This window comes from Dermacentor andersoni, chromosome 1 (assembly GCF_023375885.2).
Source record: "Dermacentor andersoni chromosome 1, qqDerAnde1_hic_scaffold, whole genome shotgun sequence".
Lineage (NCBI taxonomy): Eukaryota > Metazoa > Arthropoda > Arachnida > Ixodida > Ixodidae > Dermacentor > Dermacentor andersoni.
This window is the reverse complement of record NC_092814.1, coordinates 250,791,718-250,812,426: the sequence shown is the minus strand read 5'-3', so window position 1 is coordinate 250,812,426 and position 20,709 is coordinate 250,791,718. Positions and strand designations below refer to the sequence as shown.

Sequence of the window (20,709 nt, the reverse complement as noted above, 5' to 3'; positions counted from 1 at the left end):
CATACAATCTGACACTCGTTAAATACCACATTCACTCTATTCTAACATGCCCTCAATTGTAACAAGCACCTAACGAAATGCGACTTTGTTGATGGTAACAAGCAACCTTTTGAGTTACATACAGATATCTGAAGAGCCCTAGACATTCAAATTTAAGGTACACATAAATTTTAGCAAATCTCTCTTTACATAAGGATAAGCAGAATTAAGTACTACAATACAAAGACTTCAGATGTTTAACTAGTAATTTCAATATGTAAGTGGAAATTTTGAAGCCTGTACCTGCTGTGGATAGACTGTAAAGCTATCTTTTTAAGCACAACAATACCGCAAACATAAATGAGTCATTTCCATTGTGAGCAACCTACATAGCAAATTGAGAAGGGTCGACATTTGGGCGAGTTGGTACTGGTTGAACATCTTGAAGGGGCAGCACAAAATGACGAAGACAGAAGGCCGGAATGTTGTCCTGTGTCCTGTGTGTTCCTGCCTTCTGTCTTAGCCATTTTGCGCTGCCCCTTCAAGATATAGCAAATTGAACTGTGCACAAATTGAGATACCTATATTGCAAGACTATAACCTCGAAGCTGTCACCAAAAGAACCCTAGCTGATGATGCTGCGAAATCATGAAATGCAAATAATTACACAGGACTGTCTGAAGATGAGACCTCAGATGATGATCAACTAAAGATACTCTGCTAACGCACAGGGGCACAAATGATATGCTCTCACAAGGAAGTTTTCTTGTAGAAAGAGAACATTAAAAAATGAGAAAGGCATCAGATCCACAAGACTGTTTGCATTTAAGTCTGGTTCTTCATGGCCAGTACTCATATGTTGGTCAACCTGTAGCCACGAAAACAACATTCATGCCAGAACTTTATATTTCATTAGCTACTCCTCTTTCCTCAACAGCCATCGAACTAAGGTGTTTATATACCTCAAAGCTTCATGAAGGTTATCTTTGAGAGTGTCCATCTTTTCAAGCTTCCAAGGCAAAGAAACTTCATATACTCTTTCCACTTTTGCAATAGAGGACTTGAACTTGTCAAATACGGTGGATTTCAGGTGTGCATTTCAGTCACCACTAATGCTCATGTTTCCCAAATCCCAAAAATGACTTGAGACGTTTTCATCAAAATTTCCCCAGTGGGGCATACAACTATGTAGCATGAACAGTCACTATAGCCAAAACGTTGACTGCCAAGCCGCTGGGAAGTTACAAACCCAACTTAGGTACAAAGAGCTTTGCGAATCTGTCCTCCGATATACATATTAAACACCACTTTTGAAATTACTGGATAAGCAACTAATTTCTATCTAGCACCTTCCTCTTTAATTAGATGTTTTTTTTTTTCTTTCAGACAAAATATAGGTAAAATTTTTTGCTACAATAAAAATAACTTTCTTATGTTAGCAGTACCCCGCATTAAGGCTTCCAGAGTCTTAATGTCAAGTAACACTCTACACTAAGCCTGAACTTCACTACCATACTCGTGTCACAGAGTATATAGTGTGAACAGAGAGAAACACTAGAATTTGGACTAACATTCCGATAGCAAACATATCAGATTAAGCTGAAAACTTGTAGCCAATGCTTCACATGCAACAGTTATTCTATGCTTAAAAACTAAAACAGACAAGCTGTGAAGATACACACATTAAGGAAGTCCATAGCATCAGTACCCAGTTCTTGTTTTCAAAAATTGAAAAAAGGAACAAAGCAGGGATGACAGTATCAATCATGCAAGGGAAGCAGCATCATTATCACTGCCTTTAAATGCAAAGCATTTTCTGGTGCACTATGCTAATACAGTAACATTGGTGAGAAAATATAGTGAGCAAAATGGCAGTGGCATTTACTTCCAAGCATCTGAGAGAGCCAGATAGAGTAATGTATTCTTCTTTGTTAAAAACAACACTTACTTGTCTTATTATTTTTATTTACAAAATAAAAAAATGCAGCAAGAGATTACACATAGAAAGCTATCTGGCTGTTTTGAAACATTGTGCCTAATAACTTGAGCTCAAAGACTTTATGAATGTAAGTATAAATTTGTGAACTTCATAATGGGTCATGCACTGCAGTATACTATCACACTTCAGTATGAGCTAGAATGCAAAGTCGTCTGTCAAAACAGTCGCAGGTTGTAGATCATACTGAGTGCAATAGTACATGATCTATACTTAAGTACTAAAAGTCTGGTCACTGCAGTGTATCGTGCTCCTTATTGTTACTTTGCAGGTCCCGATGCAATGGGTGTATGAAGTGCATGTAGTATGCGCAGAAGCTAGCCCACAGAATGTGACTTGCAGAGAACTTGTTTCGAACTAGGTTCTGAAGTTTACAAAGTCTCTAGCAGCCATGTTCAGCCATGCAAGATAGACTGGCAAGGCAGACAAAAGTGATGCAAAAATGTTCTCTTAAGTAAACAGCTTTTGTAATTGCTTTTTAATGCTTTGTAATTGCTACCATGCAGAGTGACAGTTCCTTCTCTCTTTTTAAGCATGTGTACTAGTGCTTGCCTCACTTCTCTTGAAAGCACTATAATTTCACATTTCCAACCTCATAGAGATCCAAAAATATGTGAGCAATTTCAGCATTACTTTCACAGTGCGTCTCTGGCACACAGATGATAATTCATGAAGCAACTACCTTGAATTTTATGCATACAGTGCTTCACTGAAAGGTCCAGTCAACTTGGAGTTGACAGCAATGGTCATTTATATCATCATACTAGAAACATTACTAGTTATTTACTAGTTATTACATTACTAGTTATCTGCCTTGTACACTTGCTCAGAAATGGGTGCCCCTACATAGTAACCGCAGCTCCCTTGCACCACAATCATTCGGGACAGTCCTCCCTTTTATCGTTCATTCTACTTGAGACTCCAATAAATGCTGTTATTATCTAAGTATTTGAAAGAAACAAATATCTTACAATTTAGAATACTGTGTAGTGGCACCCCAGTGCCATCACATTTTCAAATAGAATAGAAAAGACTATTTGATTTGTGTTAAATAAACTCTAATATCTGCACACACCGTACTAATTTGTTAACAAGCATCCATGATGCTTAAATCTGACTTATGGCCATTGTTCTCTAGATTTCCCATACTTATAACTTAGTGAGCCCCAGAAGTGGAGCAAGTGATTATGCATCAATAATCATGTACTTGGTGGCATTTTGTGAGCACTGAAAGCCTCACATGTTGCTAGAATGTATAGTTGCTTCTTCTGTGGCAATAATATGAAGGCTATTCAAAAACAAAATTTCTCCTTCAAAAAATTTTACTGTTCACTTTATGAAATTATATACACTGTAGACTTCTCCACTAGCTACCACTCCGAGTGATTCCTTCATTAAAAAATCTTTACGTGACAGACTTTCTTTGATAGTATGCAGTTGTCTCATTTTGATTTCCTGTACATCCTTTATACTTTGATATCAATGTGTCTTGAGGTTTGTTAAACATTTGTTTATCTAGAAAATATTTGCAAGGCGATTAAATGGCCCCATGTCTAATTTCCTGTGACGATTTTCTTCAGCTTCTATATGAATGCAGATCCTTATCGAGCTGAACATGCTGGTCCTCGGCTCTTCACTCAAACTATGCACGAATTTGGTGCTGACAAACTATCCTTAGTTTTTAGTTTCCACATTATAATTTCCTAGGTCAATCCCATATTCATTCCCACTTGATCACAAACTTCTCAAACAGTGAGGTGAAGAGCTCCAGGAATCACAGCAAGAACCTTTTGAACATAGCTTTTGCCCATGTTTGCAAAAACCTTGAAGTGATAGTCTCCTTCCTCTGAAACTATTAAACTGCAGTCGACTTCCGTTAATTCAACCTTGACAGGACCGACTAAATTGATCAAATTATCCGGTGGGTTGAATTAAAAAGATGCAGAAAAATCCCCATAAAACACATTTGATTCATTTGGCAGTATTTGCCTAATTCTAACACTCCCCCAAATTAAACGCATGCTCACTTTCTGTGTCCAAAGTAGAAAACTAATGTAGAAATGACAAGAAAGCTCCTAAAGAAAGTAGAAATCTAATGCACACCCAATATTCTTAGCAAGAAAAATGGGCAAGAGCCTCATATGTGTTGAACAGTGTCAGCTGGTTTCCCAAAGTCAGGTTCACCGCATAGCTTTCAAATTGTGTTATGTGATAAAGCATACAAACTCAAGAAGGTGGTTTTGGTTTTGTAATATTCAGCCCCCTTTTCTTGAAAGAAAAAATGCGCGCGTGTTAGAATCAAGTAAATAGCATTATGGGACATTGTAAGCTACAGTTATTGCTTAAAAATCTTCCCAAGGCAGGCTGAAAATAACTATTTTCGACGGGAGATGATGTGTGTTTAATGCATTCACTGGCCCAAAGCTCCACCGACCCAGACGCTGCCACTAAAGGGGTCTCTACTTGGTCACTATAGGGGTCAGGTGCGTGCATGCTGACTGGTCAAGTTTGAATTATCTGGCAAAGGCCAATTTTAGGGTTGTAATAATGAAAGTTTGACCCCATTGAAATGCATGGGCACCTGCTGAAACATTCGGTCAAGATCGACTTAACCAAAAAATTGAGTTAACTGGAGTCGAATTAATCCAAGTCTACTATACAAGTAACACATTTTACTGTTCATGCAATTATCTCCGTATACACAACATAGATGTCTTTGTAAATTATTTCTCAAATTTTTTACAAAACTCAATGCAGACACCTTGTTGACCCAATCGTTTCATTCTCACTTTCTCCAAAATCCAAAGAATGCTCAATATAGATGTGCTTAGCTTCAGAGTTGTACTTCGGTGACTAATGGAAGAACGTAAAATGGATGAATGTAATTGTCTAGCCCATCTGTACAAGTTATCTGGGTTGAACAGCAATGCATTTGTCACTACATTCTTAGGTTGTCACTAACTACAATGATTAAATTGTTTGTTGACCATGTTGAAGAAGTGGTTCAAGGCCTCTTTAAGTTCAAAGAAAATAAATTGGGTGGTTCCAACCATAGAAGAGCCAAACTCAGAAAACACCACTGCCATTTCGTAGAAGTAGTAGTACCTAAACTGTATTTGGAAGTGCACCAGAATATATCATTGCTAACATGACTCTGAAGCAGTGCATCTATTACAAGGAAAATCGAACAAAAGTTAACGAAAATATTCATCAATCACATTGTATTTTTCATCACAATGCTGCCTTCACATTATTTTTTCACACCACCAACCAAAACAAGCAGCTCATCACACTACTACAAACAGTACAATACAGGACACTGTTTCTTACTTCAGCATCATGCGCACAGTTCATCAGGCTTTGTGTCAAACCTTTCTAAAGCACAGTGTCATGCAAGCTGAGAAATCAGATGAACATAAAAGACATTTACAAAAAAAAATTTACGGAATACAAGATGCAAAGATTCATTCTGTAAACCAAGAGAAAATAAAATAGTTGTGTGGGAGACAGAATAGACCCTTTCTCGTGTTAGCCCATCCCGTGGCAAGTATTATGTTTCTCAGATCACAATAGATGTTCGTATCTAAATGACTTAAAAGTCATACAGAATGCATATTATCAATTTGCCTGTTATCCTAAACCCAAATTACTGCAGGCTTTGATACAAGAAAAGTGTCTATTCTAGTGCCAGTCATGCAGCTGTGAGCCTGCAAACTGCAAGTGAAATAAAAAGAAAACGTTCTGGCCAAGCACCAATGATGATGAGGTGACTGAGCAAGTCCGGTGAATCCTCCAACCAAAAGACATGTAACCAAGAGCAGGCGTTCCCAAGATGCACAGCGTGCAGGCGACTGCAGAGGAATAAAAGAAAGGAGGCGACCAAAGTACCTGGCTCCAGTGGCGGTACCCTGGCTGACACAGCTTCATCCCCAGAGGTGCGCAACTGGTCCGCATCTGGGCACAGCTCGTAATCAAGCTCGGAGAGCGGAGCTGGTGCGCCACTTGCCTGACTGCCAATTTCCACTTCAGTAGACAATTGTGGTTGGAGGTCTCCGCTGTTGTCCTGTGACGAAGGCACGGATTTGTCCTCTTGCGAACCAGCCTCAGGTGAGGGGACGTCATCTTCTATGTCCGGCGCTTCGTCTTCCGTTCGCACTTCGGCGAGCTCCACATCGCTCTGTGAAAACCCGTCTAGTAATTGCATCATGACTTCCCGACTGCATTTTTCAATTTGTGCCTGATCATCCAAGGACTCTGCTGTTGGTGAGCCACGTCTTCTCCGCTCTTGGTCCTCATCAACTTCATCAGCAAATAAAGGATCTCCCAGGCTAGTGATGGAGTACTGAACTCGATCTTCAACACGACCTTCCTTCAACACTTCATACATTTCTTTGACACCAAAAAGGTTCTCTTTATTATCTTTCTCTATGGCTGATGGGGGACCTGCTTGTGACAAGGTCTCGCTGACTTCTGACCTTTCAGGGGGGCTCCCAGCAGCATATGCAAGCCCACTATCATGTATATCTTCCTTCAGGCTGGCTTCAGGGGCAACTTCATTAAGTGACTCCACAAAAGTGCTGGCTATATGCACAACACTGTCCACAATGCGGCTGGCCTCTTCAATTTCTGTTTGCCTGTCTGACTTAAGGGGCACGCAAGGTGCTAATCCCACAGTTCTATCATCCAAAACAAAGCCAACATGCTTTTCCACATTCATCACAGTGTCAGTGGACACAGCAGGACCTTTATGTTCAGGTATATCATGATCCTGAAATATCTGAGGAAAATGTATCACATTGCTAACTGTACTAGGATCTGAGGTCAAAAATTCTGCTATCTTTTCAGCTTGCAGATCACCACTTGAGAAACTGCCTCCATCTTCAGCTTCATCTTCTAAAGACGATGAACCCCCACGTAAAAATGGTATTGCTAACTCAACCTCTTTATATCTAGAAAGTTCCTTTTGTTGGTCCTCATCTGAAGAATATGGCATGTCACTTCCACTTTCACGATGCCCTGTGCTTGCTTCAAGGCACAGTTCATCCTGGTGCAAATCATTACTATCAACAGCCTTGACAAGCATATCAGTGGTTATTCCTGAAGCTTTCTTTGAAAATTCTGTATCTCTCCTGTCACTATCACCAAATGACAAAGGCAGGTTGTCCACTTTGCCAGCAGTCTGTGAAGTTTCATTTAGCAGAATTTCGTCTTTTGAGGCAGCACTATGATTAGAGGCTTGCTGATCTAATGCACTGCTTTTTGCAGGAATGCTCACAATATCCTCAACAATCAAAGACTGCTCACCTTCATTTATTGTTGTGATGTCCAAACTATGCTCTTTGCAAAGCTGTTTTGCTAACGCTATCTCTAGGTGAGAACTTGAGTCAGCACTGAGAGATGAGCTGTCAGCACACTTCTCTTTTTCTACTCCAAAAACTGGCTCAGAGACTTCTGTCAAGCCCTCCTCATAATCAGGCTCTTTTGAGGCAGTTTCATCCTGGACATGGCTAACAGCTTCATCCTCTTTCTTGTCCTTCCCAGATACACATTCAGAGGCAACTTCTGAACCATGAACAGGAGGTCCATAGGCTGCAACAGCAGGTCTCCATTCTGACAACTCACATATTGGAAAAGACTCTTGATCTTCCAAAACAGTAATAAATTCTTTAACATCTCTATCATAGCTGTCTTCATCACTTTCTCTCAACCTACTTTTCTGATGAGCACTTAGAGAAACTAAGTGCTCAGACTTTTCTTTACCTCTTCTTTCTTCTTCCACAAATTCTTTGCTAGCATAACTTTCTAGCTTCTTAGTCGTGAGATGGACAGAGGCTGAGTCCAATGAGATGTTGGTATCTCTAGCCGTATCTACTTCAAAATGTTCTGGAGTTTTCCCATGAACCATGCTGTCGCTTTGTCTGGGAATAAAGTCATGTGGCGACAAGCCATGTGATATGCCCAAAATGTGTGCATCCTGTTCACTGTCCTCTTCAGACTTTGTGCCCACAAACTCTTGACTTGATCCATCAAATGCTGCAAGCACTTCTTTTGGAAGATCTCGTGTGACACAGCCTTCACTGTCCACTGGAGCAAGACTTTCCCCAAATGCTGATGAGAGCTTGTGCTGTATGTCAGCATATTCTGTTTTCATCATAGTTTTTTCCTTTGCAGATGGCTGCGACATTTCGACTTGATTTGGCAATTCAGCACACATTTCAAAGAGATTTGACTCCTCAGAAACGTGTGATATGTCTAGCATTTCAATCTGCTTCCCAGAGATGATGTCACCACCAGGCAGAACTGTGATGGGTGCTGTAGCTACAACTCCTCCAATTTCTCCCCCGTCTTTCCCCCTAGCCTCTTCCATAGCCCTTGTAAAACCTTGTTTTAGAGGTAAATCACTCACTGTCGGTGAATCTAAAGCTGTCAGTTCAGAGGGTGAAGAGCTTAATGTCTCAAAAGTTGCACTTTGAGTGCTTGCTTCAATGCCCTTTTGCAAAATTCCTGATCCAGCCACAATGCCCATTTGAAGACCTGAAGCAAGCATGTGTGACTGCGAACTAAGCAAAGAAGTTTTATGGTCTGTCAAAGGTTGCCTTCCTGACACAGCGATATCTTTGTTAGTCTGGTTAGGAGGACCAGTTTTTGAAAAAGTTAAATCTGTAGTAGCTTCATGCACCAGGCACACAGAATTATCGCTTAAAGCAGCGGGTTGAGAAGGCTTACCGGTTTGGCTACCTTCTTGTTGAGGTGCTAACAAGGAATCTTTGTAAGCATCACGCAGAGGCGATGGTTTCTCTCCAGGTAGCTCACAGCTAGATATGAGCGTTTCACTAACACATTCTTCAGGGGCTGGCATTCGCACTCTCATTCGAGAGAACTGCTGATCTATGTCTACGGATGACTGCACAGAACGCACATCAAAAGCTTCCTTATCGGCATCACTTGTGTGCACAAGCAGCCGTGTGTCACTCTTTCCATCAGTATCCTGTTGGCCTCCCAACACTTCTGAAGATATCTGCTGCAATGATTCAGCCATTTCTGGCATATCTTGAAACTTTTGCTCTCTACTTTGACGTCTTTTATCCATTAGGTCAAGATGAGGCAGGCTGGCAACTGGCAATGAACTTACTTGAGCTCCATTTTGAAATAGTCTTAACCGTTCAGCAAACACTATGTTTTCTTCAACAATTTCTCCCTGTGAAGTAAGGCTCTCTGAGCGTGGTCGTGGCTTGACCGTCACGACTGGTCGTGTCAGTGCTGTATCCAAAGATGGTGTGCTCCCCAATCTTGTACCAAGAGTTTCCTTCAGTGGTGACTGTTCAGATAGCTTCTCAAAAAACTCTTTCTTCTGGAAGAATGTGAGAGACTCTGCTTCATCGTGCCTTGATGGTGCACTGGCTGCTGAGCCACCATGGCTGCCTTTAGATGAATGACTTATGCTGGTGGACATGGTGTCGCCCCTAGGTGCACCTGTCGTATTCGGGTGGAAGGGAAGAAGGGGGAGGAACAACTCAGCGGCATACTGCTCTGCTAAAAAACTGCTGCTCCTCGTCTCCTTCTTGAAGATCACGTGATGCTGATGAGCATGAGTAAATAAAAAATTTAAAAAACTGCTACTCACACTTCAATACTCCTTTCTTTACCTTTACCGTGCTTTCTTTACTTAAGACACAGCTAAGTCCTGTATAGCAACCTAAAGACAATGCATGGTGCGGTTGGTCACTTCTAAAATAAGCAAGAAATAAGCAACAATTGCATTTATGAAAAAAAAAGTATGTGTTATACATTCAAGAAGCTGCAACAAATAAGAGAGGATAAGCTGTGCATCACACTCCTATCACAACTCATAAATCATACCTTGCTTGTGCAGCCATGGGTGGCAGTAAAAAATCACCAATGTTCAACCAATTGTAAATTGTGTTGTAAACGAAAACCAGTACAAAAATATTACCCTCAGCATCAAGCTCAACTGCTGGTGCAGCACAAGCGCACACACTCATGCAGACTTTGTGAAAGCAAAGTAGACAAGCATAGGAGACACACAGCCTGGGAGTTCTTTTTTTGCCTCTCTAAATCTAAGCTAATACCAATGCCGCTACATGAAACTTCGTCACAAGAGCAGTTATTCCTGAAAGCAGGTAGTCATTACACTGCGTCAAAATTTATTGGCTGCTATTGATTACATTAAAATGAAAACAGGGGCTTAGGTTCCATCCTTTACAGTACTTCTGTTATAATGTTTGTGCCCAGGAAATATGCACTGAGAAGCAGTGCCTTGTATTTTAGGCTTCACCGTCCACTGAGACTTTATGGCAAATTAACTGCATTCTTAAAAGCCGCAATAAATAGGCCCCTCATGATTCTTTTACCACAGCAACTGAAAATGCCAAGTATTTTCACATCCTGAAAATTTGCACATTCGCCATAGGCTACTTAATGTTATTAGACACAGGAATTCACACCATCACAAAACTTCAGACATCCATGTTCAAGATAACTGCACGAACATTAGTGCTGACACACTTTGCAGTTAAAATTCATACCCTAGGAAACATCATTCAACAGAAAATAACTGGCTGATGATGATGAAGTGTGTGGTAAACCCCCACTCAGAAGCCTCTATTTTTCTTTTTTTTAGGCTACATATATTTGCAGAAAAGATGAATACACACTCAACAATAGGAGGGAAACAAGAGGAACTTGCTATCTGACTGCATAAATAAATGCACTGGTTGCCTGTTCTGCCTTCAAAAATAAAAATATGCCAATTAAAAAGCAAACACCACTCAGGATGAAACCATAACAAGCACTGCCAGTCAGGAAAAGCATGACTGCACGTAAACCAAAAATTCACAAGCACAAATAAAAATAAAAAAGCAGTAAGCAGCATAAAAATATTTTACCGTGCACCAAGGGGCAAAGCCAAATACATCAAAGGCATTCGTTACACAAACTAATAAATTGAAAAACAATCAAAGCAAGAATTAATTTAAATGCATGCACATACATTCTGCAACACTAAATCAACACATAAAAACGCATGTAGCTGCATCTACAGCAAGTGTGCTTCAGAACTACTAAGCATTTCAAGTATTAGATTATAACTAGGCTTCCGATTTTACAACATTTATTTTAAGAAAAATTTGGCGAGTATTGCTTACTGAATTTTTTTAATTAAGTGTATTTCTGTTTGATCAACCGACGCTACACAGAAATTGGCTTGGTAATTATCATTTAAAAATCAAGCGAGCTGTTAAACATTTAAAGACCTAATCAATAAAACATCAAAGATAATAACAAAAGCCCAGTACCTGCAGTTCCTGTTTACAGCATGCCTCTGTTACCTTTTATGTGATCTGAACATTGTGACAATAATTCTGGTGTCTCTCCCACATGATCTGTATATTGTACAAATAATTTCAGTGCAACTGAATTAGATGGAGCAAGAACTGTAGTTTAAGGAGTTACTGTCTCCTTCAGCAATAGCATATGTTCCATGAGGTGAACACTGACACATCTTTCCATTGTTGTATTGTTATAACTGAACTCTGCCATGGAAAAAATTAAATGGTTTAGTGGCTTACAACATAATATGACATGTCAGTTTCCAACGAACATATACTGTTGAAAAAAATGAAATTATAGGGTTTTACATGCCAGCACCACGATCTGATTATGAGGCATGCCATAGTGAGGGACTCCGGAAATTTGCACCACCTGGGGATCTTTAACAAGCACCTAAATCTAATAATATGGGTGTTTTTGCATGTCGCCTCCACCAAAATGCGGCTGCTGCAGCTTGACGCATCTGACTCCTCACTGGAACTTGCCATACAATACAGTGTGGATACAGCCCTTGTACACTTCACATGAGGTAACATGGTTCCACTGATAAACTCTAGTGTTGCACAAATTCTGTTGAATATAACCTTCAAATTTAAACCCATTAAGATTACTACGGCAGCAGGGCAGGAAGTTCAAAGGGCGCAAGAACATAAATCTGATGCCACAAGTGCTGAACTGATACACTAGGCAAAAAATATCAATTTGGTAAGCAAGGAAAGAAGCCAGCATCACAAACACATAAAAAACAAAGATACGACATGACAGCTCTAGACTGTCATCAACTATTACAGCATGTGGTCAGATTTATTTTAAAATGTCTAAGAATTGGTTCTTTATCCCAAAGAATGAGAAGGGGTGCTGACATAGGTACAGGTGCCTTGTAGCCTTAAGAATTCCTCAGCTTTGAAAATTTTGTGCATTGTTTTATCCTGGCTTCTGCTCACCATCATTGAGTTTTTGAACACTAGCATACAGCCACAGTCCATACAGTGGAAGGCTAATTGCCCTGAAACAGCACACTTTACATTCTACTTAAGTTCCCTGATCCATTCATTAAGATAGCAGGCTGTTATCCTGCCTACACTTTCTTAGAGGACAGTGGAACCAAATAAAAAGCACTTTCACTGCAAGTGACTCCCACATGACAGCAATGCTTAGTGCAGCCTCCGGCTATATTAGCCCCATCACTAACCTGGCGACATAAACTTGTTAACTAATTTGGTGTGGAAAAGAAGACATTCACTCCAGCCCTTCTGCCAATCTTATTCAAATTTTGCGGGAGAGATATTCAAGATAACTGAGACTTGTCTTTTTGCCTTTAAACTTTCGTTTTGGTAAGAGTGTCCTTTGTCCTTCCAGCGCTGCTGCATTATTACGATGAATAACCTAGCCCATCAACTCGTGGAGATTAAACTGTCTTGTTGTTTAGCTTAGTAAAGAAAACCCTTAAATGCTTCAGTCAAGATTCTAGCCAGTGCAATAATTTTTAAGCAGCCTGCCCGCTTTATGGACCCTATTCATTTATGCACTCCACCAACACATCTGGAATAAAGGGCTTTTGAGCTGATATTCTGAGACAACATGCGTAATAGCTTCAACAGTAATTTAGTTGTATAACACCCACCTGGCAGAAATATTTTAAGCCAAAAATACCCAAAAATTGATGTTTTCAGTTTTCACTGATTTCAAGTACTTTTTACCAGCAAATATTTATCAGCTTAACCAAAAAGTCGGAAGCCTAATTATAACACGGCACTGAATTACTACTAAACAACATTTGGCTGGTCAATATTTAACCACACTAGCAACTGTAATATTGGTTGCAATACTAGAAACTACTTTACACTAAAAAAATGATTTTTGTCAGCATCCAGACTGCACAGCAAGCTAAATGGAGCACCAGCTACTCAATACACATCACCAATGTGCATCTTTTAAGTAAATACAGGTCAACTAGAGTGCTGTCAGAAGAGCATAGATAGATAAAAAATAGTGCTGGTGATTAAAGGTTTTCTACTAACAAGATGCACACAGGTAAAAAGAACTCACTAAGAGGATCACACTAAGACTGGAGGTAGTTGCACTGTGTTATCAAATAGCACCTGTGTATGCCATGTCATGTTGTTACAATAAGAGCAGCCAACAGAAGTAAAAAAATTGAAACTGCTTTGCACAGACAAACACAATATTAACTCCTTAAAATTTAAAACAACAGGTAATTGAAACTGAAGCCATGCTTAACGAAGCATAATACTGTGGTACAACACCTCAGAAAGATGGTGAAACTCAAAACAATACAAGTACAGTCAGCAAAACTAATACATCTTTTCTTAAGTATAACATTAACTTGTCAATGGTATTGACACGCCACATATCAATATGTGAGCTTGAAAAAATATTACGCTAAATTAAAAATGTGTAATTGAAGAACTAGTAATACTTCTTTATACTGAAGATTAAGAAATAGCAGTCAATCAAAAAAGTTGCAGTTTCGCCCGAAAGGCAAAGCATCGATTGTGATAGCATATTAGTGGACAGCTAGCTATACGAAGTAAGGATAGTAGTTTTATCGGCCATATAAACTTCTAAACATAGTCATAGTAACTAAATTAACAAGCTTGGTGACACGCACGCACAAGCAAACATTAACACATCTCACTCAATGACCACAGAAACTCGCTGTCAAAATGCTAGAGTGAGGAAGCATGGCAGCAGCAGCGAGCAAATTGACTTTCGTGCTGTGTCTTGTATAAACGCAAACTAAGCAGCGAAAACGCAGCACGCGGCCAGACTCTGTCCCTATCGCAGATGGCTTTCAAGGTACAGCAACCACCTCGGCGACCCCTCCCCCCCCCCCCCCCTGGATTGTTGCGCGCAATGGAGGACAGCGCACCTCTTCCCCGATTCCCTCGCTTGCAGGCACGAGATTTAGCCGCGATCGCCGGGTCACCCTGGCACGCTTTCACTTGCACATACAGCACACAGTGTGAGGCAACAATTTTATCATCCTTGGACTTTATACGGAACCTCACGGCAACAACAGGAATGCACCTAGAATGTCCATATAATTGCTATCGCAATAAAAGATAAGTTCCTAGGCACAACTGCAATATGTAACACATGTAACAACACAACACATGCAATTACATTAAATAATCTCAAATCAGTAACCATTTCAGACAACTTGCCCTAGCAAAGGGGGGATGTGGGGCTAAAATTAAGATTATTTTTCCTAATTTTGTTTTTTTTTGGATTTCTAAGCATATAAAGAGCTCCTCACAAAGTTTGGTTATTATCTGCATGGCAGAAGAGAATAAAATTTGCTTTCCTTTACCCGGCAGTGGCATGTCTTTCGGCATGTTTTGAGATCTTTTAATAGATTTTTCTCAGTTTGCACTTTTTGGTCTATTCGCACTTCTAGGAAAATTATTGTTTCGAAATTGCAATTAGAAATTTTCTAAGATTTTTTTTTTAGGCTGAAAATTTGTGAGAAACAAGACTATGCACATTTCGAATTTCTAGATTGTTTCTATTGTGAGAAAAGGTATACACTTCTGCAACATAGTAACAAGAAAACAGTTTGTTTTCAAGTGACACGGTTTCTACAAAAGAAGGCATAAAATTGCAAGCAGCTGCCCCTATTCTGTCACATAGGGCGTACAGAAGATGTTTATTTAAAAAAAAAAAGTTATCTAACATTGTAATTTTTAAACGATAGTTTTCCTAAAGAGGCACACTCATTTGCTCAATAGGATATGCAGAACTTCTTTTGCATTTATGCTAGGGTTATCAAATTTACTACTAGCTCTAACCACAACAAGACAAAGCCACCTGCCGCATTTTGTTAAAATTGGCATGGCAGTTCAAAAGATTACCTTTCAGCCTTGTATCTACCCACAAGTGTTTATGATTAGTGCAGTGAAGTCAAGAGTGGAATGAATGAATATAATTTATTGATAGGAAAGACAGAGAGGTCAACCTGAGCTAGTGCGCTCTATTTGTTCCAGTGACACTGTAACAGTTCAGTTCTCACAAAACATCCGACTGTATGCCAAGTCAAAGAAATGAAATGAAAAAGAAACAAAAAGCTTGTCAAGCCATAACGACAAAAAAAAAGGCAAAATTTTCTTAAAAGTTTGTCACTGTGATTAAAACAATGTCCTAACAAGGTACCCCTTGGCATGCAGGTGACTAAACACATAATCCGCACGAGGCTCTAAATTCACCAAGACTGTCACTCTTAGTTATCTACAGCAATATTAACCTGCCTAGGTTTTACCTACTCAAAGAAATATTTCTTTATGCTTAAATTTTGAAAATAGGCTGAAATGACTATTACCAGTTTGCACAACAGAAATGAAATAAATTTCCAATTGAATACTGTGATCCTACTATGAAAATGAAGTGAAAAATTGTACTGCATGAAGCAACAGGCAAAAAAAAAAAAGCACACTAATCAAAATATAAACATTTAAAGAGCAACTTACCTTCACCCTGTTTCATCGATGTCACAGTAGTGTGAGTTGTCTTGCTAATAATGTGGCGCACTTCTCCTGAATCTGGGTCGGTTTCAGTCCATTCTGTACAACAATGGCAAACAGGTTTAGCACCCTGAAGTGCTATGGCACAACATCATGCAAAACCTAGCAATGACATCTACAACTTGAAACCAATAAATTGTGTATATAGGTTACAGCTAACCTGGCAAATGAAAAATAAATATGTTCAGCATCAAATTAGTAGCAGCATCCACAGAACATGGCTACTATGATACCTTTGAATACTGGCACCTTTACATTGAGACAGGCTACATGGCGTTAGTTTCTGCAACAGTTCTGAATGTATGTAAACTGCTGTAATATGATGCACAAATATAGCAATATCCTAATACAAGCTGCTTTTGGAGCAAGCAAAAAGGAAAATTCACAACTTACTACAACTGGTTGCTAAAGCATGCAGCTGAGAGTAAGGCTGTGGAGCTTGTTATTTCAAGACATATTATATGTGATAACACTGCACAATGCTTATTAGCCACATGCTCAGTTAAGAATTTCAACACAAATACTAGCAAAAGACAACACAGAGCATGCAAATAGGGAAAGGATAGAAGCATCTAGAGGGCAGACATACAAGCAAAGAAACTACTAAAGGAATAATTATGGTAGAGCACATAGATTGAAGTAAAATAACATTCCTGTATTTATAATTTTTAAACTAACATCAATTCTATAGATGACTGTTGTTTTCGACCTGGTCCGAGTTTAATCTGTTTCAGTGGATATGGTTATTCACTGTGATTAACTTTCATCACTCTGGACATGGCAGCCATATGCACAAGCAATAGTAGTGAAAGTGTACATACTTGGAACACAGTGCCAAAATTACCTCAGTTCATGTTTCTCCTTGTCTTCTACATGCACATTAAAATAAAACTGAACAATTACACACCCTATTTGAGCAAAGAGGGAAAGGGAGTATCTTATGCCTTGTTTCTGATGGCAACACATAAAATATTTTACAGATGTTAAAGAGCACAGGAACAAGACTATCAGCTGATCTGCCTGTTTGAGCACAGTGTCCCTTCCAGAAGGCATTTTGTTTAACATTTATATCAAGTAATATTATTATGAAGTTTCTAATTACATAATAGGCAGGGTAAGTGGAATAGATTTCAGCAAGTGAGACAAGCAGTTGTAATAAAAAATACAGACAAAAATAAACTTCCAAGATAAATTAACGTATTCTCACGGAAGATTTGTGCAGAGGAAGGCAAGTGCTTAACGGCCTCTCTAACCTATCTTTTTGTAGAACAAATATTCCATGCACAGCGGTAGCCTTACAATCTTTTCAGTGCCTTATTAATAAGGCCAGGCAAGCAATATTAAAGCTTTGGTGTCAGAAGGTTGACTGTACAAATATTCAGATAAGTTTCTTCATAAGTTCATTTTAATGAAAGACAAAACGTTTCCATAATTGAATCCATACTTTCATGCTTTTGGCACCAAATAACTGACATATACATCACTGCAATGCTGAAATTAGTATTCAGTGAAACATATGTGCAAATTTGCATTAGTAAAGAGTGAGAAGGACAGGGCAGACAACCATAATGCACCGAAAGAGTTTGAGACAAAGAACCCCTGCATTAACCCATGAGTGGCAAGGATGAAAATTAAAAGGACAAAGTATTATTAATTCCCTTTGGAAGTGGTTTGGCCTCAGAAGCACGAGCTTACTCTCAGTCTGTTAGACAAACACGAGCAAGCCACAGAGTTTAGTAGGTGAAGCAGGAAAGCAAGAATGTGGTCAGAGTTTAAAAGGAGCAAAGTGGCAGCTGACCTCCTCCACTGCCAATGGAGTTGTGGGGCTCCACAGCCAAGTCTTCGATGTCTGTTCCTTCAGAGCCCACATCAAGTTCTTCCAGGCCTGCCATCAGTCGGCATGTAGGGCTCCTTGGCTCAGGCATGATAACAAGCTCCCCTTCATCTGTCAAAGAGCCTACGTCTTCTTCAACAAAGAATTTCCTCAGCAAGCGTTCCTGATCATTACGGCTCGTCAGACGATAAGGCAAGCCAGAGCTTGGACATCGGAGCTTGCTCCTTTTTACTTCACTAGAGATTTTATACTTTTGTGACCGAACATCCAGTTCCCCGAGCACAGCACGGACATGGGCCGACAAATTGGCAAATTCACTTTCTGAAGAAGCTGATCGTGGTGACTGGCAAGCTTCAAATGTACCTGGGGACGACAAGGAGCAAGGCTGTGAATGTGATCTCTGCCTACTGTGTGTTGGCTTCTGGCCAATGTGATTGCTATCATTTTGAAGCCATTTGCTTTCACCTGAAATTTCTTTACATTCCAAATTATCCAGCTGCACCTCTTCAATAAATCGCTTTGCTGTGTTCTTGCTGCCTTCTGCATTTTGAGCAGAACTATCCCAAGGCATAGCCCGACGCCTCACTGATTCCACATCAAGGTCTTCCACATCTGTCTTATTTTCATCACCAGAATCCTCTTCCTTATCAACCAACATTGTTCTCTGGTCAGCAGTGTCCATAGTCTCATGGTCACTCAAGTTTTCGACATCAGTTTTGTCACCATCATCATCAGGATGCAGAGGGCTTAGCATTTCCACCATTTCAGGAAGATCTTCAAATCGCTTGAAGGTTGGTTTTGGAGCAGCTGCACGAGTTTGTCCATCAGGCGCTTCCAGCACTGACACTACAACACCTCCAGGTGTCTCCTTACTGTCTGAAGGAGCCTCGCACTGCCCATTGTCAATTGTGTTTGCTGCCATATTCGTTAGCAAGTGAGAAGTTGCTGCTGTGCTTTATTTATGTAGAGTGGCAGTAGCATAAAGCAGTGCAGTATAGATGGTGCAGATGGTGCAGATTGAAAAAAGGTGATGAAATAAAGATACTGAAGAGAAATGTTCCTTTGCAGGTTGAGACAATGAGCGATGAAATTGTTGATGCGCTTATTTTATGACTGGTTGCTGTCTTTTTTTTTCACTCGGAAATGGATTTACTAGTTTTTAGAGCGCTTCTTGCCACGTTTCTTTTGCTTCTTGGATGCTGTAAAACCACCAACAAATAAACAAGTGATGTGTGAGTATAACACAAAGTACAAAACAAAACAAAAAATTCAGTTGCATTGTAAACTCAAGAGTACAGAACTTCTAATTCAGAATGTGCTTGAATGAAAGTGGCCAAGTAGGAGCTTCAATTTTTACATGCATGAAAATGTGTGCTAAAGCTAACTTTCACATATACTAAGTAAAAATTTTGAAAAGATCAGATAGTTGCACCATACTAAGTGGTAAAATAAGAACACTAAGTGTGTGATTTATATAATGGCAACTTAAAGAAATGGGTGTCACAGCATGAGTGGTGAAAATTGTACATTACCTGTTATTTTGCACACCTTTACCATGGACAGACAGCATAACGAAATATTTGGGGTAATTAAATACTTTTACCTGTATTCTATAGAAATTATTAAGCTGCATATGAAGCAGATAGACTGTCTCAATGGAGTAATTGCAACAGTTCAGTATAAATAATGTCATTGGGTCTTTTCTTTACCTTTCGTTTTATTCTCCCCCAATATGGCACAACAATAGCCACATCAGGAAATAAAGTGAAGGTGAGTGCTCAAGTAACAATAGATAATTTTAGACATTGAGATGACGCAATAAAAATGTGCACTACCCATAATAACCATGTAACAAGGTATTGCAACAGTTAATTTGCCATGGTCTCAGTGCAAAATTAATAAGTTTTTTTGCGTTAATGCTTTTCATAAAAAAAAATTAACTTGAAAATATGGTAATAAAGATGACAAGCAATAACTCCATAAAGAAAGAAACAAAGAAATGTTTATCTCACAAGAAGTTACAAAAGTGCAGCATTTGAATGCTTCGGAGTCATTGATGTATACTCACTTCTCAGTCATTTCAGTCAAGAACTATTTCAGCTACTATGGATATTATGAAAAATACCATTCCTGTGCATAAACGCTTGATGAACACTTTATATGTACAGTTTCCCCCCCTGCAATCTAAAGCTCATTATTAGTCATTCACCAGGGTATGATATATTTGAAACATGTACAAAGTGAAGGCTGAGGTTTTTACTCCAGGTCTCACAGTAGGAGACCGTCTCCTTCCTCAAATTTTTCACCTTACTATGCGACACAATGTACAATGTTTGCTGTTACTTATAGGATTCTTGTCAATAAAATGTGGCCTTCTGTCTAATCCCTTTATGCACTGGAGATCTGCAGATGGCACCTCTTTTTTCTTTTGATTCTAGGTCACTAACAAGTTGCTCAACTCACTTCCTACAATAGAAGAGATGCTTCAACCCAAAAAAGCAGTTTCACCTAGCATTTCAGTTATGTATATGAGAGAAAGATAGACAAGCAGATTAGCTGGTTGACATTCATCTAGATAACTTTTTGAAGTGCAATAAAAAGACGGAAGACAAAGTCACTGAGCAATCTGGCCATTGTACCAATATATGTCTAAAGGGGCATTTGGCACCACAAAATTCATCTGAGACATCACATCTGGCAGCCTACTGCAGAGAGTGCAGGTGCTGTATCATGTTTAATGAAACAGAGGTAGTTTTCAGAAGCAATAACCAGCTCCTACAAGAATTAGCAGACTTCCCATATTATAAAAAGAGGAAATGCTTGCGTCAGCCATCCTTCTTTCGTGCTACATGATAAATAATTTGCATTTCTCGAGTGCTAGGATATGTGCATGTTTGGCTTCTACTTTCAGGCTTCTTAACAACTAGGTATTGGTATATCGTTTTGATTTTTAATCATAATTTTTTTCGTGCTCTGCTCCGCTTACACAATCACTTCTATGTATATGTATT

General features: G+C 39.4%; 1 protein-coding gene across 1 annotated transcript in view; it reads right to left on the bottom strand.

Moving 5' to 3' along the window:
- Positions 1–20,709, bottom strand: part of LOC126548445 (uncharacterized) — a 338,395-nt gene that overhangs the window by 20,666 nt on the left and 297,020 nt on the right. Inside the window, exons 42-43 of the mRNA XM_055063629.2 lie at positions 15,811–15,903; positions 8,702–9,448 (exon numbers count right to left, since the gene is read on the bottom strand). Of these exons, the coding sequence (XP_054919604.1) occupies positions 8,702–9,448; positions 15,811–15,903 (840 nt within the window). The remainder of the gene's footprint in view (positions 1–8,701; positions 9,449–15,810; positions 15,904–20,709) is intronic.